This window comes from Schistocerca gregaria, chromosome 2, assembly GCF_023897955.1.
Source record: "Schistocerca gregaria isolate iqSchGreg1 chromosome 2, iqSchGreg1.2, whole genome shotgun sequence".
Taxonomy (NCBI): Eukaryota; Metazoa; Arthropoda; class Insecta; order Orthoptera; family Acrididae; genus Schistocerca; species Schistocerca gregaria.
In genome coordinates this window covers 506,057,839-506,079,909 of record NC_064921.1, presented here as the reverse complement: position 1 = coordinate 506,079,909, position 22,071 = coordinate 506,057,839, and the positions used below count along the sequence as shown (strand labels likewise).

The 22,071-nt window shown below is 37.4% G+C and overlaps 1 protein-coding gene across 1 annotated transcript in view; it reads left to right on the top strand.

Annotated features, from left to right (window-relative positions):
- LOC126328907 (cytoplasmic dynein 2 heavy chain 1) overlaps window positions 1-22,071 on the top strand; it is a 906,666-nt gene that overhangs the window by 693,194 nt on the left and 191,401 nt on the right. Inside the window, exon 56 of the mRNA XM_049996078.1 lies at window positions 3,396-3,599. Coding sequence (XP_049852035.1) covers window positions 3,396-3,599 — 204 coding nt within the window. The remainder of the gene's footprint in view (window positions 1-3,395; window positions 3,600-22,071) is intronic.

The following is a 22,071-nucleotide window of genomic DNA, read 5'->3' as shown; positions in this document are numbered from 1 at the left end:
TCCCTGAAACTCTGTACAACCTCTGGTTTAGTTAATTTATCCAGGTCTCATCTCCTTAAATTCCCACCTTTTTGCAGTTTCTTCAGTTTTAATCTTCAGTTCATAACCTATAGCTTGTGGTCAGAGTCCACATCTGCCCCTATAAATGTCTTACAATTTAAAACCTGGTTCCTAAATCTCTGTCTTACCAGTATATAATGTATCTGATACCATTTAGTATCTACAGGATTCTTCCATGTATACAACCTCCTTTTATTATTCTTGAACCAAGTGTTAGCTATGATTAAGTTATGCTCTGTGCAAAATTCTACCTCTTCCATTCCTCACCCCAAATCCATATTCACCTACTATGTTTCCTTCTCTCCCTTTTCCTACTCTCGAATTCCAGTCACCCATGACTATTAAATTTTTGCCTCCCTTCACTACCTGAATAATTTCTGTTATCTCATCTTACATTTCATCAATTTCTTCATCATCTGCAGAGCTAGTTGGCATATAAACTTGTACTACTTCCAAGCATAGTGACAAATATTTTTATGACTGAAGAACAAGTTCCTGATGTATATATACAGTATTATTGTAGATCCCAAGGCATTTATTAACATGAGTATAGTCATAAGATATCCTTCTTGAGCTTAACTGCCACTTCAGATACGTCACTATGTCCAAAATTATACTTAGAAGTTACAACCAACTTAGTTGGAATACTGTAGTAGCTCACTGCTAGCTACAACACATTATAGGATGCCAGTAAATCATATACACATGTGGAAGCAAGTAGTAGGCATAAAACTACATCCAGAATCCTACCAAATGCTTTCTCAGAAAATTATTTTGAGAAATTAATTCAAGACTCTGCTCAAAGCAGACCTTATAGCAACAAATAATCGTGAGCAAATAGAGAACAGCATGATGGTTACAGGGATTATTGACCACAATGTCATTGTAGCAAGACTGAATAACATAACATGCAAACCCATGAGAACTAAACACAAAATACATGTATTTAAAAAAGCAGATGAAACTTCACTTGATGCCTTCCTAAGAGAGAGTCTCCACTCATTCCAGTCCGACTAAGTAAGCAGATACCAGATGTGGTTTCAATTCAAAGAAACAGTTTCAACAGAAATTGAAAGAGATGTACCAAATAAATTTGTAAGAGATGGTACTTATTTCCCATTGTACACAAAACAGGTCAGAACACTATTTCAGAAGCAATGAAAAAATTATGCCAAATTTAAAAGAATGCAACAGCTCCAGTATTGGCAAAGATTCACAGAAACTCAAAATTCAGCACAGTCTTCAGTGCAATATGCTTTTAATAGTTTCCACAACAAATCTCAAAACCTGGCAGAAAACCCAAAGAGGTCTGGTTGCATCAAATGTAAGACACAACCAATACCTTCACTGTGCAGTGACAATGGCAATATTATTGATCACAGTACCACTAAAGCATAGTTACTAAAGACCGTTTTCCAAAATTTCTTCACTAAAGAAGGCAAAATAAGTATTCCAGAATTGGAATCAAGAACAAGTGCCAATGTGTCTAAATTAGTGTAGCGAAGCTGTTTAAATCTCTTAACAAAGGGAACACTTCTGGTCCAGATTGTACATCAGTTAGGTTCCTTTCAGTGTATGCTGATACAGTAGATCCTTATTTAGCAGTCATGTACAACTACTTACTAGTCAAAACATCCACATTCAGTGGCTGGAAAGTTGCACAGGTCACACCAATACTTAAAAAAGAAAATATGAGTAAGCCAATGAATTACAGACCCATATCACTAATGTCAATTTGCAGTAGGATTTTGAAACATATACTGTGTCTGAATGTTGATAACCTCTAAGAAAATGATTTACTGACAAATAACTTAACACTAATTCAAAACATAATACTCTTGTGAAACACAACTAGCTCTTTGTTCTCATGAAGTAATGAGTTCTATTGACAGCAAATATCAAATCAACTCCAAATTTTTAGATTTCCCCAAGGGTTTTGACATCTTTCCTCACAAATGACTTCTAAGCAAATTGCGTGCCTAGGGAGTATCGTCCCAGTTGGGCAACTGGGTTTCTGATTTGCTGCCAGAAAGTCACAATTCCTAGTAACTCTAGGAAATTATTGAGTACAACAAAAGTATTATTTTGCATGCCCCCAAAGAAGTATTGCAGGCCCACTGCTGTTCCTGATGTATGTAAATAGTTTAGGAGACAATTTGAGCAGCCCTCTTGAAACTGTTTGCAGATAATGCCATCATTTACTGTCAAGTAAACTCATCATTTCGATCAAAATCTGTTGCAAAATGATTTCGACAAGAAATATGTATGAAGGGAAAAGTGACAATTGACTCTAAAGATTGAAAAATACAAAGTCATCTATATGACTACTGAAAGGAATCTGCTAATTTTTAGTTACACAATAAATTACACAAATCTAAAAGCTGTGAATTCAACTAATTACTTGGGATTACAATTACAATAACTTAAATTGGAACTATCATATAACTAATAAGTTTGTTTTTTCAACACAAAAATGATAATTTCTGATCTTCATACATTATATCAATGTATGCTTTTTTTTAAAGTTATAAAGTCTCTTTGTTCTTGGAAGAAAAAAAAATCTCTGAGCTATCAATGTGTTCACTTAAGTATGTTAACTAAACCTTTGTATATGTGAACTAAAATCTATGTCAGTGTATCAAAACTGATTGTTATATGGGCAGCAAACAAGTAAATAAATAAACAAATGAAGAACAAAATAATAATAATGTTGTGGGGAAAGAGAACCAAAGACTGTGATTCATTGGCATAATATTTAAAAAATTGAAAAGGTCTGCTAAAGAGACTGCTTACACTATGCTTGTCCATCTGTTTCTGGAGTACTGCTGTGTGGTGTGGGATCGGCATCAGATAGAATTGATGAAGGACATCGAAAAAAAAAGGGCAGCTCTTCTTGTATTATCGTGAAATTGGAGTGGCAATTTTGGTTGCCCCAGGATCTCTTCAAGAAAGATTAATCACCAACTTTTTCGTATGTATGCAAAATAATTTGATGGTGCACACCTACCTAGGGAGAAATGATCATCAAAATAAAATAAAATAAAAGAAATCGGAGCTCGCATAGAAAGGTTTAAGTGTTTGTTTTTCCCATGTATTTTTGAAGAGCGAATAGCAGAGAAAAGGCTTGAAGGTGGTTTGCTGCATGCTCTGCCATGCATTTAACTGTGAACTGAAGAGTAATCATGTATATGTAGATGTAGATGAAAGAAATACAATGATGTTGTATCATCAATTTATTAATAATAGTACAAATGATTTTTTTGAATAATAATAATAAGTACACTAAGACTAGAATAAAACTCACATTGATAAAGTGTAATTGTTTCTTTCAACAGGCAGCGGAGAAACAAGTAACTGAACTGAGTGGTGAACTAACAGGCGTGGATCACAAAGTGGCAGAATTGCGACAGCAGTTGAACTTGTACACTAGAGAAGCAGCAGAACTTGAGATAAAACTTTCACATGCTCATAAAACAATTGCTTCAGCTGAGGGACTTCTACAAAAACTTGGAGATGAGTTTCAAAGATGGACAGAACAGGTTTGTTGGTGTAGTTTCATGATATTCAAAAGTAAAAACATCATTTATACAGAATAGTGAATGAACAGTAACTTGAACTGTTACTTATGTAGTGAAAACATTTTATATGGGTGAGGCAGAGTTAAGAATTTGTGAGAAAGTTCTTGACTCTCCAAGGAAAGAGAAATAATAGTTTTATAGCTTGATTTGCTATGGTGATATTTTTCAGAAAGCACCTTGAATACAAAACAGTAAAATACTATTATTCATTATCTCAAGGCTAATCCACATTCTAAATACTGATACTGATATTGAAATTAATATAAAATCCTTCTGAGGAGGGAAAAGCATTTTGTTGCTGGAATATGTTTGAGCAGCTGGGCAAAATATTTAATTGAAATCAATGTCAAAAATCATCCAGCAACCTAATACTGATTGGTAGGTGATACGGTAATCATACTTTGTGTAAATGAATCCACATATTTGGTACCTGAGGTCAATACCAGTGATGGATTCCCAAGACTGTGCCCATAGGGAGTTTTTTTTTATTGTAAATATAGAACCCGGGGGACTTGAAAGAAACAGTATGATGCCCAGTGCTAACATATGAAACGTTTCAAACATACATTTACAAATTTTGGGGAAAAGTTGTGTATAACAAAATGAGAAGAAAAAGTTCATGTAAACAAATGTCTGAAAGTTGATGTTCAGTGGCTTTCCAGATACAACATATGAAGGGCTTATTTCAGTAGTGGTACAAGTCCATTACCTCCACTTTTCTGTCTATGATGCTTCTGAAATTAATGATCCAAACAAACAGAAAGAAAGGTTCGTCTCTAGTAAGAAGCCATATACTTGAATTTTCTGGTATCTCAACTGCAGATTTTTCAGCACTCATGTAACTTCAGGACTCTGCATTTTAAAATGAACAAAAATGGACTTGGACCACTATTGAAATAAGCCCTTCATATAAACTTCACTTACCCTTGCACTCATCCTATACTACATGGCACTTTATTGCCAGGCAGACTTGTTTACATTTTTCATTTACTAGGATCCAACATGTCCATTGTGTACAGGTAGTGAATTAACTGAAAGTGCTCTGCTAAAACCTGGCAGGATATAAACTTTGCAAGCAGACAGACACAATTTTTATATATAGTCACATGAACGGTAGTGGATGTGAGGCTGCAGGCTGTATCATATGGCACTTCCAGACTAAAGACAGCCATGTTAGCCAACCTTTGCTGCCACATAATGTCGAGTTGCTGCGACAGGATACATAGTGTCACAGACTATTTCTGGGGAAGACCATATATTACTCATATGCATAACCAGGAAGAGCGCGTTCCACAGGTTGTCAAAGAGTAGCCAGGTATCAACATAAGACAAAGGGCCCTGGCATCTGATACACCTCCAAGTTCAGTATGGGGGATACGGGGATACTTCATGAGCAGCTTATGTATCCATATCATTTTCAATGTGCCCAGTGTCTCACTCCTGCTGAACACCCACCGAGGCGATCTTTTACTGATGGACTGTTGCACGAACTGGCAGTACATTGTTTGTGCGTTTGTGTCTTCAGATTTGTTTACAAATGAAGCATCATTCGGGAGAGATGAAATAACAAATTTCCATGACCAACAAATAAGGGCCAATTACAGTCCTTCTGCTACAATACAAGCTAGACATCAGCATCATTTGAAGATTAATGCGTGGGCTGGAATCGAAGTTAACTGATAGGGCCATATGTTCTCCAAGCAATTCATCTTATAGGTACTCTCTACAGGGACTTCATCCAGACCAGCCTCCAAGATCCGTTAAAATACGTGCCCCTGCAAATAAGTAGAAACATGTGGTTTATGCATGCTGGAGCTCCAGCACATTTCTGTCTGTGTTCGAGATGCACTGGCTGGTATCTGCTGTGAGAGATTGGTAGGTAGAGAAGGACCTACATGTTCTCCCAACCTCTGTCTTTTTGCATTATTATTTTTGGGGTATCTTAAACAATTGGTCTATTCAGCAGACCACCTGAATGCAGAAACTCTTCATCAACCTGTCACAGAAGCCTGAAAAACATTCAAAACCATAAGGGAGTATTTGAAAGGAAGCGACAGTCAGTTCCTTGTGCAGGTCAAATGATCTTTCACTATTATATATTATATAATGACTTTGACTAACAACTTTTTACTTACGATTCATTGAGTGCACAGGTGATGTTGAGCATTTACAATTAGTTTATGTGTTGATTAGCTCCAATCACCTAAATTGTCAACTCATTTATAACTTGAAAATGAAGGATTTTCATACATGTGTTAATTTGAACTTTCTTTCTTGTTTTGGTATAAGGAACCTGTCCCCAAAGATTGTAAAATTATTTTTGAAAAAACCTGTACTGCACTCTAATAGCATCGATGAATTTGAAGTACTTAATATATTTCACACCATTGTAAGTATATTCTAGGGACAGTCCGTAAGACACCACAGAGAGGCTTGGTAGTTATGGGCCATATATCTTTTCAATGGCAGCAAGAGTGAAGATTTCCAATGTTTGCATCAGTTGTGTTCCACATTGTCATGGCATTTTTGGAACTTTCAGGGGGAAGCAGCTCTTGTATTAAGCACCAGTGTTTTTATGACATTTGTAGTTGTTGATGGTATTGTCTATTAAGTTCATCGTCCTGAATTAGCGCACCATCAGATTTAAAACTAACATTTGGAATTCTGTAAGGATTGTGGTACACGATCAATCAGTTTAATACAATGTTCAAGGGATGTATCCAAAGCTGTTTCACAGAGGAAGACTGCACTGTAGTTCCTTCTCTAGATTGTCTCACAGATGACAAAATGGTAGGTATCGAAATAGACAACAGAAGGATAGAGAAACAATTAAAATCACTCAAAAGAGGACCTGATGGGATACCAGTTCGATTTTACACAGAGTATGTGAAGGAACTTGCCCCCCTTCTCAGGTCTCTAGAAGAGCGTAGCATTCCAAAGGATTGGAAAAGGGCAAAGGTCATCCCCGTTTTCAAGAAGGGACGTCGAACAGATGTGCAGAACTATAGACTTATATCTCTAACGTCTATCAGTTGTAGAATTTTGGAACACGTATTATGTTTGAGTATAATGACTTTTCTGGAGACTAGAAATCTACTCTGTAGGAATCAGCATGGGTTTCAAAAAAGACAATCATGTGAAACCCAGCTCGCACTATTCGTCCACGAGACTCAGAGGGCCATAGACACTGGTTCCCAGGTAGATGCCATGTTTCTTTACTTCCGCAAGGCATTTGATACAGTTCCCCACAGTCATTTAATGAACAAAGTAAGAGCATATGGATTACCAGACCAATTGTGTAATTGGACTGAAGAGTTCCTAGATAACAGAATGCAGCATGTCATTCTCAATGGAGAGAAATCGTCCGAAGTAACAGTGATTTCAGGTGTGCCGCAGGGGAGTGTCGTAGGACCGTTGCTATTCACAGTATACATAAATGACCTTGTGGATGACATCACTGAGGCTTTTCATGGATGATGCTGTGGTATATCAAGAGGTTGCAACAATAGAAAATTGTACTGAAATGCAGGAGGATCTGCAGAGAATTGACGCATGATGCAGGGAATGGCAATTGAATCTCAATGTAGACAAGTGTAATGTGCTGCAAATACATAGAAAGAAAGATCCCTCATCATTTAGCTACAAAATAGCAGGTCACCAACTGGAATCAGTTAATTCCATAAATTATCTGGGAGTACGCATTAGGAGTGATTTAAAATGGAATGATCATATAAAGTTGATCATTGGTAAAGCAAATGCCAGACTGAGATTCATTGGAAGAATCCTAAGGAAATGCAATCTGAAAACAAAGGAAGTAGGTTACAGTATGCTTGTTTGCCCACTGCTTGAATACTGCTCAGCAGTGTGGGATCCGTACCAGGTAGGGTTGATAGAAGAGATAGAGAAGATCCAACGGAGAGCAGCACGGTTCATTACAGGATTATTTAGTAATCGCGAAAGCGTTACAGAGATGATAGATAAACTCCAGTGGAAGACACTGCAGGAGAGACACTCAGTAGCTCGGTACGGGCTTTTATTGAAGTTTCAAGAACATACCTTCACTGAGGAGTCAAGCAGTATATTGCTCCCTCCTACATATGTCTCACGAAGAGGCCATGAGGATGAAATCAGAGAGATTAGAGCCCACATAGAGGGATACTCACAAACCTTCTTTCCACGTACAATACGAGACTGCAATAGAAGGGAGAACTGATAGAGGTACTCAAGGTACCCTCCGTCACACACCGTCAGTTGGCTTGCGGAGTAAGATGTAGATGTAGATGTAGATGTAGACTACAACATAGTGACAAGACATAAAATGAATATTCATATCAACTATTTTAAGCATAATCCAGAAAGAGCGGAATAATTCATAGAATAAATGAAAAAGTAAAAATAAAATGAGAATTTGAGCAGAAAGAATAGTGCCAGAATTTTGAAACCAGTAGAGAAACAGCAACCACATTTACATTCATTAACTGCTTGAAGAGCTACATAGTGTAACAGAATCATTTTCCCTTGTAAGAGTCTGATAGACTCTCACATTGCCAGAAGATCAGTGATCAGACGGCTTATTAAAACCTCCTATTTCCCACCTCCCTCAAAACTTAATCACTCTCTCTCTCTGTCTCACTCGAGGTAAAATGGGTAAAATGTTCCACTCTTGTTAATCTGTGCTCATGATAAAATTTGGTTGTACAGCAATGAGATTTATTTCCATCCACTAAATTCCTTTTTTCTAAATTGAAATTCATGTGAGATGTCTTATGCAACTCAGTAACAGTTATAATTTATTGTTGACTCATACACAATGTTAGTGATAGTGTATACTCTGCTGAAACTAGATCATATGCTGTGATGACTACTCTTTACAAGGGTGTCACAAATACTTCTAAAAAACAGATATATATTCAGTGTCTGCCAGTGGTATCAATGTTCTAGTGATAGCAGTCCATTCCTATGAATTTCTGGAGCCAGGACAGTCACAACATCACTTGTTGCCATCATCCATCACAGCTGCATGTACTGTGAATAGAAACCTGGACACCATGCATTTTATGGTACTGAGAACTGCTTTTTGAGTAATTAAAACCCAGTTTTCTGCTTTATCTGTTAAACAGCTCCAGAATTGCGTCTGTATAAGGATATATATGATGCCTGGAAACCTATGGGATACGGCTGTGAGATTTTTGGATGCAGTGATAAAACCCAATGAACACAGATTTGAGAAACAGTTACAGTCATTCTAATTAAGTAAGGCACCATGGCCTTAAGGGATCCTTATCAGATTTTGTAAAGAATTTTCAGCTGAGTTAACACTCATTTTAAACATAATATACTGTATACATTTTGATCAAAATACTGTGGCCCATGCTTGATAAAGTGCATAGACCACACCTGTCTACAAGAGGTGTAACAGAAGTGATGTATACAACTGCTGTCCAGTCTCATTGATATCTGTCTATTGTAGACTTCTGGAACTTATTCTGAGCTTAAATGTAATGAACTAACAGGATGGCCCTTTCCATGCCAACTGGCATGGTTTCTGGAAAGGAAACAGGGATAATATGAAACCCAATTTCTGGTTTACTTACATGATATCCTGAAATGTATGGATCAAGAAAATAATTATGTGCAGTTTTTCTTGACATTATGAAAGTATTTGACTTATTACTCACAAGAATTTATTAATGAAAGTATGATTATATGTGCTATCAAACAAAATCTGTGACTTGATTGAATATTTTTTGGTCAGGTGGACACAGCATGTATCTCGGATGGAGAGTCCTCAGCAGAAGTAGAAGTAACTTCAGGTGTGTCCCAGGGAAGTGTGACAGGAACCTGATTGTTCATGTTGTACATTAATGATGTGGCAGACAATATTAAATGGACATCAGACTTTTTGCGGATGCACTTATCAATAATGAAGTAGTGTCTGAGAAAAAGCTGCTGTAAGAAACACAGTAGTAGGATGGGAGATCACTTATCTTGCTCTGCTCTATAAACACATTTACATGCCATTTGACTCCACAGGAGGCCATTTACAGTGAATGTAAGCTGCCTATGTGGAATCACCACTGTTGGTAGTCTGTGTGTTGCCATGGCCACCAGTAATTTCCAAACTGGGAATAAATCGCAGGTCACCCAAATCCTGACTGCATGCCTTTATGTATATATCACAGTGGAAAAAAGGCAGGGGTAATCAACTTGATGTGGCTGTTAGTATCGTCCTTCGTAATCCCAATCCTTCCACTGTTCATCCTGAACAAAAGTCAGATCTTGATAAGATTTCAAAGTGGTGCAAATATTGGCAACTTGCTGTAAATATACAGATAAATAAAATTATCCGTCATATAAAGTGAAAAAAAATTATCCTATGACTACAAATATGAATGATTTACAGTTACAGTCAGTTAACTCATACAAGCATCTGGGTGTACCACTTCACAGGAATTTGAAATGGAATGATGATATAGAGTGGGTTGTAGGTGAGGCAGGTGGCAGAGTTGAGTTCATTGGTAGGATACTGGGAAAATGCAATCAGTCTATAGAGGAAAAACTTATGCATCCCATCTTAGAATGTTGTTCAAGTGTGCTAGACACAAACCAAATAGGACTAACAGTGAATATTGAACATATATAAAGAAGGGTGTCCGCTATGTTCACAGTTTTGTTTGACTCATGGGAAAGTTTCATGGATCAGATTTCTGAAGATAGATGCAAATTATATTGCAATAGCCTGCTTACAAAATTTCAAGAGCCAGTACTAAATGAAATATCGAGAGATATTCTTCAGCTCCATACATATCGCTCCCCTAAGAACCATGGAGAAAAGATTGTACTAATTATTGTGTGAACAGAGGCAAGCAGTAATTCTTCCAACACTCCATGAGCAGTTGGAAGAGACTCTTAACATTTTTGGTTGGCAGAGTATGTTTGTAGGCAAAGATGTATACAGAAGGGGTGCGTGAGAATTACATATAAACTGGGAGGAAAGAGAGCTCTGAACTACCACCATTGGAGGCAAATTAGGTTACTTCTGACCAGTAGTACAGAATAGAAGAATCTTGGTGTATGAGAATGCAGTTCTATAACTGGGACAAGACCAAACAATCAGAAAGAAACCCACATATAAGAAGAGTGGCCAAGTCTTTTATCACATAGTCATCCAAGATGTAAGCATGCATCTATGCCCATAATCATCTTTGCTGGCTGACTTACTGGCATGAAATATGGATAGGAACCACATCAAGATGCTGAATGATGGCAGTGTGCACCTGATAGGTTTATGAGTCTGTGAACTTATGTTTCCAGGCCAACAGCTGAACCAAAGCTTTTTAACTGCATCAAAAGAAAGCACTCTCCCTTATCACTGGAGTTCATAACATCCTGCGTCACTCCAAGCTAGGAGGCTACACAGGTGTGCAAAACCAAAGGATGAAAGTAACTTTTGCATGATGTGTCACTGTCAAGATACACAGCTTGATGAAACTTGGATCATACATAGAAAAAAATGCTGCAGTGTAGTACAGAAGATAACTGAAAGAAATATGCACTGAGACAGACAGAAATGATACTTTTATTCAAAGACAATAAAAGGCTGTGTGATCACCAGGGATGGCAACACATGCTGTGCAACATGTTCTCCTGCTGGCTACAAGATCTTTTGACAGAGCATTCCATTCTTCCACCAGCGTGTTTGACAACTGCTGGATGGTTGTTGGTACTTGTGGATTTCCCGAATGCATTCCATACGTGCTCATTGGGATTTATCAAGGAATCTAGTACCAGTCCATTTGCTGAATATCGTCTCATTCAAGGAGCTCCTCCACCAGAACAGTTTGATGTGATTGGACTTTGTCGTCCACCAAAATGAAGTTAGGGCAAAATGCACTCTTGAAAAGGTGCACATGGGGAAGGAGTTCAGTGTCACAATGTTGTAGACTTGTGAGTGTACCATGTTCAGAGATTTGCGATGGTGCCAGGAGCGTGGGCACTGGACCAATGACGAGTGGTGTTGTGATCTCTTCTCAGATGAGAGCAGATTCAGTCTCCATAGTGATTGTGGACAGAAACAGATGAGAAGACATAATGCACCCAGGAATGTTGTCAAACATGATCATTCTGGTGGTCTGGGTGGTATAGTGTGGGAAGGCATAATGTTGCTTGGGCATATTGACCTCCAACTCACTGGACAACATTATTGTATAACTGTACTCCATACCTATGTGTCTTTTCTGTGTGCATTTGACCCTGAACTCACTTTTGTGGATGAAACTGTAGGACCATATTGAACAATGCAAGTGAAATATCTCTTGCAATGAGAGATATTCAGTGATTGGACTGGCCTGCTTATATCTCCAACTTCAAACCCTTCGATCAAGTGTAGGATGTGTTGGGAAGATGAATTGCAACACATCCACAGGTACCAATGGCCATCAAGCACTTGTCAGCCACTCTGCTGGAGTAATGGAACACCTTACCACAAGAATTCCACGCCACCTGGAGACTGGTGTTAGAGCTCATATCGCAGCAAGCATTGCTAACCATGGTGAACACTAATCTATTAGGAACCATATCCTACTTTCAATGAAACATCATGCAAAAGTTATTTTCCTCTTTAAGTTTTGCAGACCAGTTTATATATATAGCCACCTGCTACTTCAGTCAGGAGCCCACAAGGAATAGTTAAGATATAATCTTCGTAGTTCATTAGTATTTCAAATTAATAATGCATTTTTTACAATGTATGTAGTCCCCTTCAAGCTGCTTTCTCTTCATTTAATTTGTGCCTAAATTTCTGAAGTTGATTTTTGATGGTTTGCCCTCAGAGACTCTTCACACAAAAATCATTGAAGTGGCAACAAGAGCAAGTGTAGGGCCTGTGTTATTTTACTGATAAAATGAATTACAGTGATATGTTAAAAAGGTAGTGTACGTGAAGTGCAAAACTGAATTCACAAAGCAAAGTGAACATATTTCAAGTTTTAAGTGTGTAATGAATGACCTGTGAAGAGAAAATGACAGCATTAAGTATGAAATTATGCAGCTAAGGTCAAAGCAAAACATCCATGAACATAATCATCAGAATGGAAGATAGTAAACAATAAACAAAAAGCATTAGGTGCAAAAATGTCACGACAGTAAATGATATGAGGTCTGTAAATGTGGGTAAATTTAATATTAATAATACAAGGTGTAAACTTTGCTTCCACCATTAGCTGATAGATGGTGACAACGGTAAGTAGCGGTCAAGAGAAACAGATCAGACATCAGACAGTTAGCTTGGATTGCAGTCAACATAACCTCATTCAAACATTAGTCGATTTGTGTCTGCATCATGTAGTTGTTCTTGATTGAAAATGTCAGTTTACAAGCATAATTCTCGCCATTTGCAGGAGTTGTTACTGTTTTCCTTCAATATGAACAAACCAGCAGTTGAGTCTCATCAAATGCTCTTAAGTATGTATGGCTAGGATGCTATTAGTGAAAGAACGTGTCATGAGTGGTTTCAACACTTCAAGAATGGTGATTTCAACATCATAGACCGGCATAGTGGTGGAAGAGAGAATGTTTTCGAAGCTGCAGAATTGGAGACATTGCTGAGTGAAGACTCATGTCAAAAATTGGCATGATAAGTGGGAGTGACACAGGAAGCTATTTCAAAACTTCTCAAGGCTATGGGCATGATTCAGAAATAAGGAACTTGGGTCCCATGTGAGCTGAAACCAAGAGATGTTGAACGGCGTTTGTGCGCTTGTGAACAGTTGTTTCAGAGGCAAAAACAGAAGGGATATCTGAATCACATTGTGACCAGGGACAAAAAAGGGACAGAAGGATGTAGGTTGCAGTAGGTACTGTGAGATGAAGAAGCTTGCACAGGATAGAGTAGCATGGAGAGCTGCATCAAACCAGTCTCAGGACTGAAGACCACAACAACAACAATGGTATGGACAATATTGTTATAAATGTATACGTCCAGTCTCATAAAACATGTTCAGTACATCTCTGCAAGAGGGAATTGTCCCTGATAAACAATAACTGACTGTAGTAATACAGCTCTTTAAGAAAAGTGATAAAAATAATGTCACAAACTATTGCCCAGTCTCCCTTTTAATCTTCAAGTGGGCGCACTATTTCTCACAATACGAGTGGATGTGTGTGTGGTGTACTTTCTACACTTGTAATTAACAGCTTTCATTATGTTATCAAAATAAATATGTATGAGCAGAATCACAGTTAAATCTTAGTTTAATTACACTACAATAACTTGAACTTACATTATATGAGCTGAATCACTGTTTAATTAGATAATAATAAAATAAACTTTCATTATATCAGTCTTGCTGTGCCTTAAGTGTTACCCCACACTAATGATCCACTCAAAGAATTAACCCCTTAATACCTGAATAAATTTCTAGATGGAAGATAAAAATCAAAACTCTTTGTCTATGATGAAAGACAAAAATCGAAAATCGTGACACTTCAAAGGTACCTGAAACATCCAGCCTGCTGTCATTGGCACTAAAAAACAGTTAATCTTGCAATTGCTAACACAGCATTGGTATGATACAAATTCATGACATTTGTCATTAAGGGTTAAACAACACAGTTTCATCATATTCCTGCCAACCACTTAATTGATTATTAATTATCTCATAGATAATTGCCTCACTGTAGGATTGTGCTGCTAGCTCGAAATCTAGGTCATTTTCTTGCACCGATCATAATTTTGTTCTCACTTAGCTTGCTGTTTCTTTTATGTTATTGCTGCTCAGCTTGATGTGTGACAACACAACTGAAGCAGTAATGAAGGAACAGGTTTGGCCTCACAATTGTAAAAGAACAATGGAATGGTACAAAACAATGTTCTTTGTGATTGGCACACTTTATACATAGGCACACCCACTCAAGGATTAACTATCTTTTCCAGAATTCGTGAAAAACTTGTGCACAAATTGATTTTCAATTATTTCAACTTTCACAATATCCTCAGCAAAAGTCAATTTGAGTTTCATGCTGGTCTTTGCACTGGCCAGGCAGCACTCTCTTTCGACAATAAAATTTTGGAAACCACCAACAAAGAATTCTGTAGTAGGTATTTTTTCTAATCTTTCAAAAGCCTTCAGGTGTTTAAACAATCAAATTCTTTTGAAAAAGGTAGGATATTATGTTTTAGATGGTACTGTTGCATCATGGCTTCACTCAAACCTGAAGGACAGAAAGGAGACTGTAATGCTGAATGTATCATGTGGAGAACCTGTGTCATCTGAGTGGTTCATCATGAGTTTTTTGTGTACCACAAGGCACTGTGTCTGCTGCTGTATGTTATTTTCATTACTCACCTTTCTTTTTATTCAATATAAAGAGTAAATTTATCCTTTTCGAGATGGTACTACAATTCTCTTTGACAAATTGTCAGTTAACAACCTTGAACAAAATATGAAGAAAGTTTACGTTGAAATTTTGAATTGGTTTTCTTCAAGTGGTTCCCCATCACTGCAGATAAAACCCATTATATGATGTTCCATGCAACACAAAGAAATCTTGGAGACATTAACATAAAGTGAGAGACAACCTTTGAAAAAAGTTGAGGATATGATATTTGGGCGCATATATAGACAGCAAATGTAATTTGTCAACTGACACTCTTCATCTTATGGAAAGATTTACCATAGCTCAGCAATATTGCACTATGAATTATTGCTTCAGTGGCTGAAGTGTATACCATTAAGGCTTCCTACTTTAGTTGATTGATGTCGTGTACTGATATATTCTGGGGTAACCAACTTCATTAGGAGGGAGGGTGGGGGGCAGGCCAGCAGGATAATGAGTGATGTGCAGCACAGACACCCTTGCAGGTACTTGTTTCTTAAGATATTCTTACCACCTCCTCGCAGTATATGTTTTCCTTGTTGATCTTTGTCCGTAATAACTTCCCCTTTACAAAGACTACAGTGAATATCATGACTATAAATGAAAATGGAAAAATTCAGCACATTGAATAGAAAACTCTTAACCTGATTCAAAAAGGAGTTTATTACTCCGGCATTGTGCTGTTTAATGCACTCCCACCACACATCAAATGCCTTCATAAACAACTGCCAAAATTGAAACAAATTCTGAAAGAGTACCTTTTATACAATCAGTGGATTTATGAGAGAAAATGGAAGTCACCACTAAACTCACAATTGTTTTAGAAATATTGCATTTATAAATTTGAGTTTAGGTATTCATGTATTGATTCATTGTAATATTTAGCTTAACTTTGCTTTCTCATATATTATTGATCCTTCAATGGTGTAACACAAGTTTCTGTTGATTTAATACATGTTCTTCATTTGATATTATATTTTGATTGTGTCTTTTACTATATTTATATAACTTCTATTTGAAGTATGTACAAATTGACACATTCCATATCATTGGGATTCACTTGGTACCTGAATCTACGAAATATGAATTAAATAAATACTTGTAATAAAAAAATGTAGGACAGGAAGTACACTACATAATTTTCCAAGCATGGGGCTAACATAAGTATCACACTTCAGTAGTTGCAAACCAGTGTGAGGTCTACAAGTATTACTGCATAAGAGACATTGTGTCATTGTGGATCTGACGAAATGAGCTTCTTCAGTAGACATTGCTACACTAATGCCATACAACTACTTCCCATTACAATTTTTACCTGAAACCACAATCATTATTACATTCATAAAGCATTCATCAGAATGTATTTCCACCATGGCCATTCTGTTAAAATAAAATATTTGGCTGTCACTGGTAGATTTATGAAATCTGAGATCTGAATGGTGAATATCTTTGAAGCTCTGGAGTATTATGTCCCTATGCAGTGCCTTACTGATCCATCTGGAGATGGGGAAAAGGTTTGTCATTACTCTACAATATAGACCAAAATTTCTCTGAATTTCACCATCTGGGTCATTATTTAGGAAGCGTATTACAAGGAAATAAAGTTTTTCTTTCTTAAATTGGAATTTTGAGAGTATGTTTGTCGGTGCTGCATAACCTATTTCTTACTATGTCTACCACTGGAATTTGAGGAGTATTACTGTGATGATTTTATGCCAGTTGTTTCACTGTAAAATAAATCTGCCCTCATTTCTTAGAAACTGTTTGTTGTGGCATGTTAGTGTATGAGTATTTTCCAAACTTGAACTATGTCCTTATGCTGTGCCACGTTTTATCAGAACTGATCTGTTCAGAGGCAGTGAATGAATTTTATTGCTGGCATATTCTTGTACTCAATCAGGAAATATTATGTATGAGCTCAGTAAGAAAAGAAATTAGACAGATGCTGCAATTTTGAAAACTAATGAAATACAGTAGAGTCTCAATAGTTTGAGGTGAATGGGATCAGAACCACCTCAAACTGTCGAAAACTCGGACTATTGAAATTTAAATGGGAAAAAGAAATATTATGATATTGTAAGTAATACAGGTCAAAATATGAACTTTATTAAAATAAAAGTATTTACACATGCATTTGCATTGGCAGAATAACAATAATTATTTATTTAGACAAGTAATAGCGAAGTGTCTTTTGTTTGGCGAAGCTGCAACTTTTCTTCGTGGCAATGTCACGCCACCATCTCAGGAGCCGCAGGTCAGTTGGTGTCGCCTCAGGCTGTTGTTCCACGTAGCATATGGCGGCCTCAAGAGCAGCGTAGCCATTGGTGTGAGTCATCATAGGTGCAGCCTCTGCCTCGTCATCCTTGTCACTCTCACACTGCGATGGAATGTTAACCATGTCACTTCCAACTGTTCGTCCGAATTTAACCACTCGCCTACTTCCATATCTTCTGCCTCTTCACACCCTGGCAATCTTCTGATTAAATTACACAATGGTTGGATCATTCTCATCTGCTAAATCTTCAGTTTCTGTATCTGGCATACTTTCCTGTAGAATTTTCCTCCATGACTTAGAAATTGTGTCTGACTTTATTTCACTCCAAGATTCGCTAATCCAGTGCACGACGTCCTTCAAAGTCACTTTCTTCAAAGCTCCTGCAATTCTTTTGTTGTCTTCGGAATGCAGAATTGACTGTAGCAATCGCCATCGATACTTTTTTTTTTTTTTTTTTTTTTTTAAATAGACATTCCAGAATGCCCTGATCCATGGGCTGAATGAGACAGGTAACGTTTGGTGGGAAAAACAAGCCGCGGATACCGTCGCACTGCAGTTCTCCTGCACTTGGATGTGAGACACATTATCCATCACAAAATTGCTTTCCATGGCAGTCCTGTTTCTTTTAAAAAAGTTCTTGCAGTCAGGTACAAATGAGTTGAAAAACCAGTTCTTGAAGATTTCCTGGTACATCCAGGCATTATTCTGATGTGCATAGACAACCGGAAGAGCTGAGATGGATACATTGTTGAATGCTCATGGCTTGGCAGAATTCCCAATCACAACTAGTTTTAGTTTGCGGTTTCCAGTTGCATTTGAAGCTGCATAACTGTGAGCCGCTCTTGTGCTTTTTTTGTGCCCAGGAGCACTTTTTTCTTCACAAGAAGCAAGTGTTCTCGCTGGTAACATTTTAAAATTTTGCCCAGTTTTGTCGCAGTTATATATTTGTTCATTAGACAAATTTTCATCAGTTATGATTTTTTTGAACTCGACGATAAATTTTGAAATGGCCTCTGCGTCACCAGAGAGTTTTCCTCCACATACATCTAGTTGACGCACTCCATACTTCTTCTTCCACTTGTCGAGCCATCCCACACTAGTGGCGAAATTGTAATCTCCTTCCTGCAGCTGGTTTCTGAAAAACAAAGCTTTTTCTTGCAAGTTTGGGCCAGAAATCGGAGCACTGTTCTATCTCTGTTGGGTTAAACTACATGAACAATGCCTCACTTGTTTTTTTTTAAGTCTAACTTCTCAGTTATGATTTTTTTGAACTCGACGATAAATTTTGAAATGGCCTCTGCGTCACCAGAGAGTTTTCCTCCACATACATCTAGTTGACGCACTCCATACTTCTTCTTCCACTTGTTGAGCCATCCCACACTAGTGGCGAAATTGTAATCTCCTTCCTGCAGCTGGTTTCTGAAAAACAAAGCTTTTTCTTGCAAGTTTGGGCCAGAAATCGGAGCACTGTTCTATCTCTGTTGGGTTAAACTACATGAACAATGCCTCACTTGTTTTTTTTTTAAGTCTAACTTCTTTATACTTCTTCAACTGAGAGATTCGTGTGAGCATTTCTGTGAAGAAAATTGTTCCAATTTAAGTCTGTTTTTTCGCCAGTCACCAACAATAACTTCACCGACACCATTCTCGAGAGCAAGTTTTTTTATTGTTTCTCCTTTGTCAATTCATCTTAGTGCTTCTAATTTTAGATGCAAAGACTCAAATTTCCTCTTTTTTTGTTACAGCACTCATCTTTGGAAGGTGTACAATGGAACACACAATCAACAAACAAAATGACACACAACACTGTACAGTACAGGTACTGGGAACTACAGCAGTGTATGAACTCCCCAGTTTTGATCAGTATCAGCCAGCAGCAGTTGAGGTATTTCGTGCCATACTGCCAACAGATGTTTGTGCAACAGGGCAGCGAGCTAATTGTCGGTGTTGCTTGCATTGTTGTCTGCTTTGTCATTGAGCTGTTCTCTCCATATCTTTTGCAATGATGTTTTCATTATTCATCATGTCAGTAAAAAAGAAAGTAGATTGTTGCAACCTTTAAAAAAAAATGGAGGCTCAGATTATTGGAAACTCAAACTATCGAGACTCTACTGTATATGTAGTTAGTGATGATCATCTTGTAAATATGACACATTGTGCCCAGATATATTTTCATTTCCTTCTTCTGCTACTTGAAACATTTCTTCATACTATTACAAATGAGGTAGAACAGCAGTTTTTGTGTTTTTGCCTTCCGATGGAGTGCAAGAACACACCTTAAACTTTTGGTCCACTGCACTTAAGATGAAAGATTTTGTTGAAACCTGACACTCCATAAGGGCAGTTTTCACCGTCACAATACAGCTGTGCACTGGAAACCAATGACTAATAATTCATTACTCAAGTGAATTGCCTTGTTACTTTTGTGTTGAGATAGCACAGATCATCCTCATGATCAGTCTTTTGATGACCATGGGTGGATAAAGGCCTGCTGCTGACCTCTCCATGCATTATAGTTTCCAGCTAAATGAATCCATGTTACTCATGCCATTTTCCAAATGTAATCTATTCTCAGTCTTTTTGTATCTCATGGAATCCAGCAAAGAACTTTCTTGAACCATTTACCATCCATTCATCTGATTCTACCTATCACAATTTCATTAATGTAACAGTCATAATTACATAGTCTATTCAATTCTGATCTCTGTTCCATTTGTTTGCTTTCTGTCCCTGAGTAAATCCCAGTGTGTAAACACACTGGAAATAAAATTAGTCAACCTCCATGCAGCACCACATCTTTTCATGATAGTGATCTCAATTCAGTGTAGAATAGAGTCCACAAGTTTTTCAGATGTTCCGTTTCCAACCACTTGTGAGTAGATCCTGTAGAGCCACCATCTTGTGGGGATGTTTATTTCTATGTTTCACCCAATAATCCACATAACTCTCAGATGTTTCTATGGGATTAATGTTACGTGGTTTATCTTGCCATTTAGGTGTGATATGGTGCATGAGTGTTTGTCAAACCAGAAAGTTATGTGTGCAAACCTGTGAACACAGCTGTTGTTACCTTGGAAGATGGGAATGTTCACGGCATATTCACCATGAAAATGTAAATAAAGCTGGCCTCTGACAATGCTGAAATAAAAATCCTGGTTCATATTTGTAGTAACTTGTTTGAATCAGCCCAAGCTATGGGAGCAAAAACTCCCAGAACACACCACCAAGCCAAACCTGCCCAACCCTACACCCCTCACACATTGCAGGTTAAATGACGCATTCTGTCACTGTGGCATTCAACACTTCACATCATTTGAAAAGTGGCAAAATTGTGACCTATCAGAAGACATTACATCCACCAGTCAGCTACAATCCAGTTCCTGTGTTGTCTGACACACTGAAGCTGTATGTGCTATTGTGAATAATGATCTCTTGAAATGTTCCTGTTGATTACAGTCTTTTTACAACTACTGTTTTCACACCAAATGGCATGTCTTTGAGTAGTACACAATTTCTTGTAGACACAATGATTAGTCTGTGTGGACATTCCACCAAATCACACACGTTATTCATAGTGTGATCATGGGTCTTCAGAACACAATACATCCTTTCTGTCATACCTTCACACTGAGCTATCCTACTGCACTGATTCCATACAACTGATGTCCACTTCCTCACAACTTCATTGTCTTTATTCACATCAACAGTGTAGGACCACTTGACTTCCTGCTTCCAGTTGTACACTATCCACATCACTCCAAAGTGACCAGTTGCTATTTTTGAGAGGTGACTATTATTTTATCTTGTGAACCTACAGGCCCAATTTCCAAAATAAAAATTTGTAATACACACCAAATGTCAAGTTTCTATTTCAAATGCATCAAAATACTAGACCTATAAACACTATTTGGTTTACTAAATAGTTTCCAGACAATGTTTACTATTATATTTCGTTTGATGTTGAGTCATTCATTTAAATTGTTGTAAATATAAAACCTCATTGACTGGTTCTATGACTTCATGTTAGTTTGTGCAGTTTTCTTCTAAATGTGCTGATCAGAAATCATTTTGGTTTGTTTACCAGTATTGATTTTCAGGCCTATTTTCAAACTTGCTATTTTTTTAAGTTTATAGGCAATAGAGACAAACAGAGTAATCTCATCAGCAAAATGATACTGGCCTAGGTGTGTTTCTCTACTTCTTCCCAAGTTAGAGATATGTGCAGTTTGATTGTTGCAGCCTATGTCAGCCAGGAGTATGTATCTGCATGTTCTCTTGTCAACATGCTTGAAGTGTTAGCATTTAATGATAAAATGAGAATATTTTTTAGGGTTTCATACGTCGATTGATAAAAACTGAATCACTTTTCTTGTGCCTGTCTGTAAGTCTGTCTGTCTGACTGACTGTTAAGCTCCCTTTTTCTCCGGATTGGGTAGAGGTATCAAGCTGAAGTTTGTTATGTACTAGGGGCTACAAACCATTGGCTTCTAAGTCAGTGCAATCAAAATACACAGCAACTTACATCACATACTCTGATACTCACAAACTCAGTCAACAAAACCTACAGGATACTTCACGTTGATCTAGAGTGAAACATTTTGACAACATGAGAGGTATCACAGTACAGATAAATGATAAAAACTGAAAATTGTTATTTTTTATTATATGACATAAAAATATTTTTGTGGTATTTTGTAGTCCGTCTCTGTTAGTTTGTCCACCTTTTAAGATTCTTTTTTCTCAGGAATGGATAGAGGTATCAAATTGAAATTTATGTCAGGT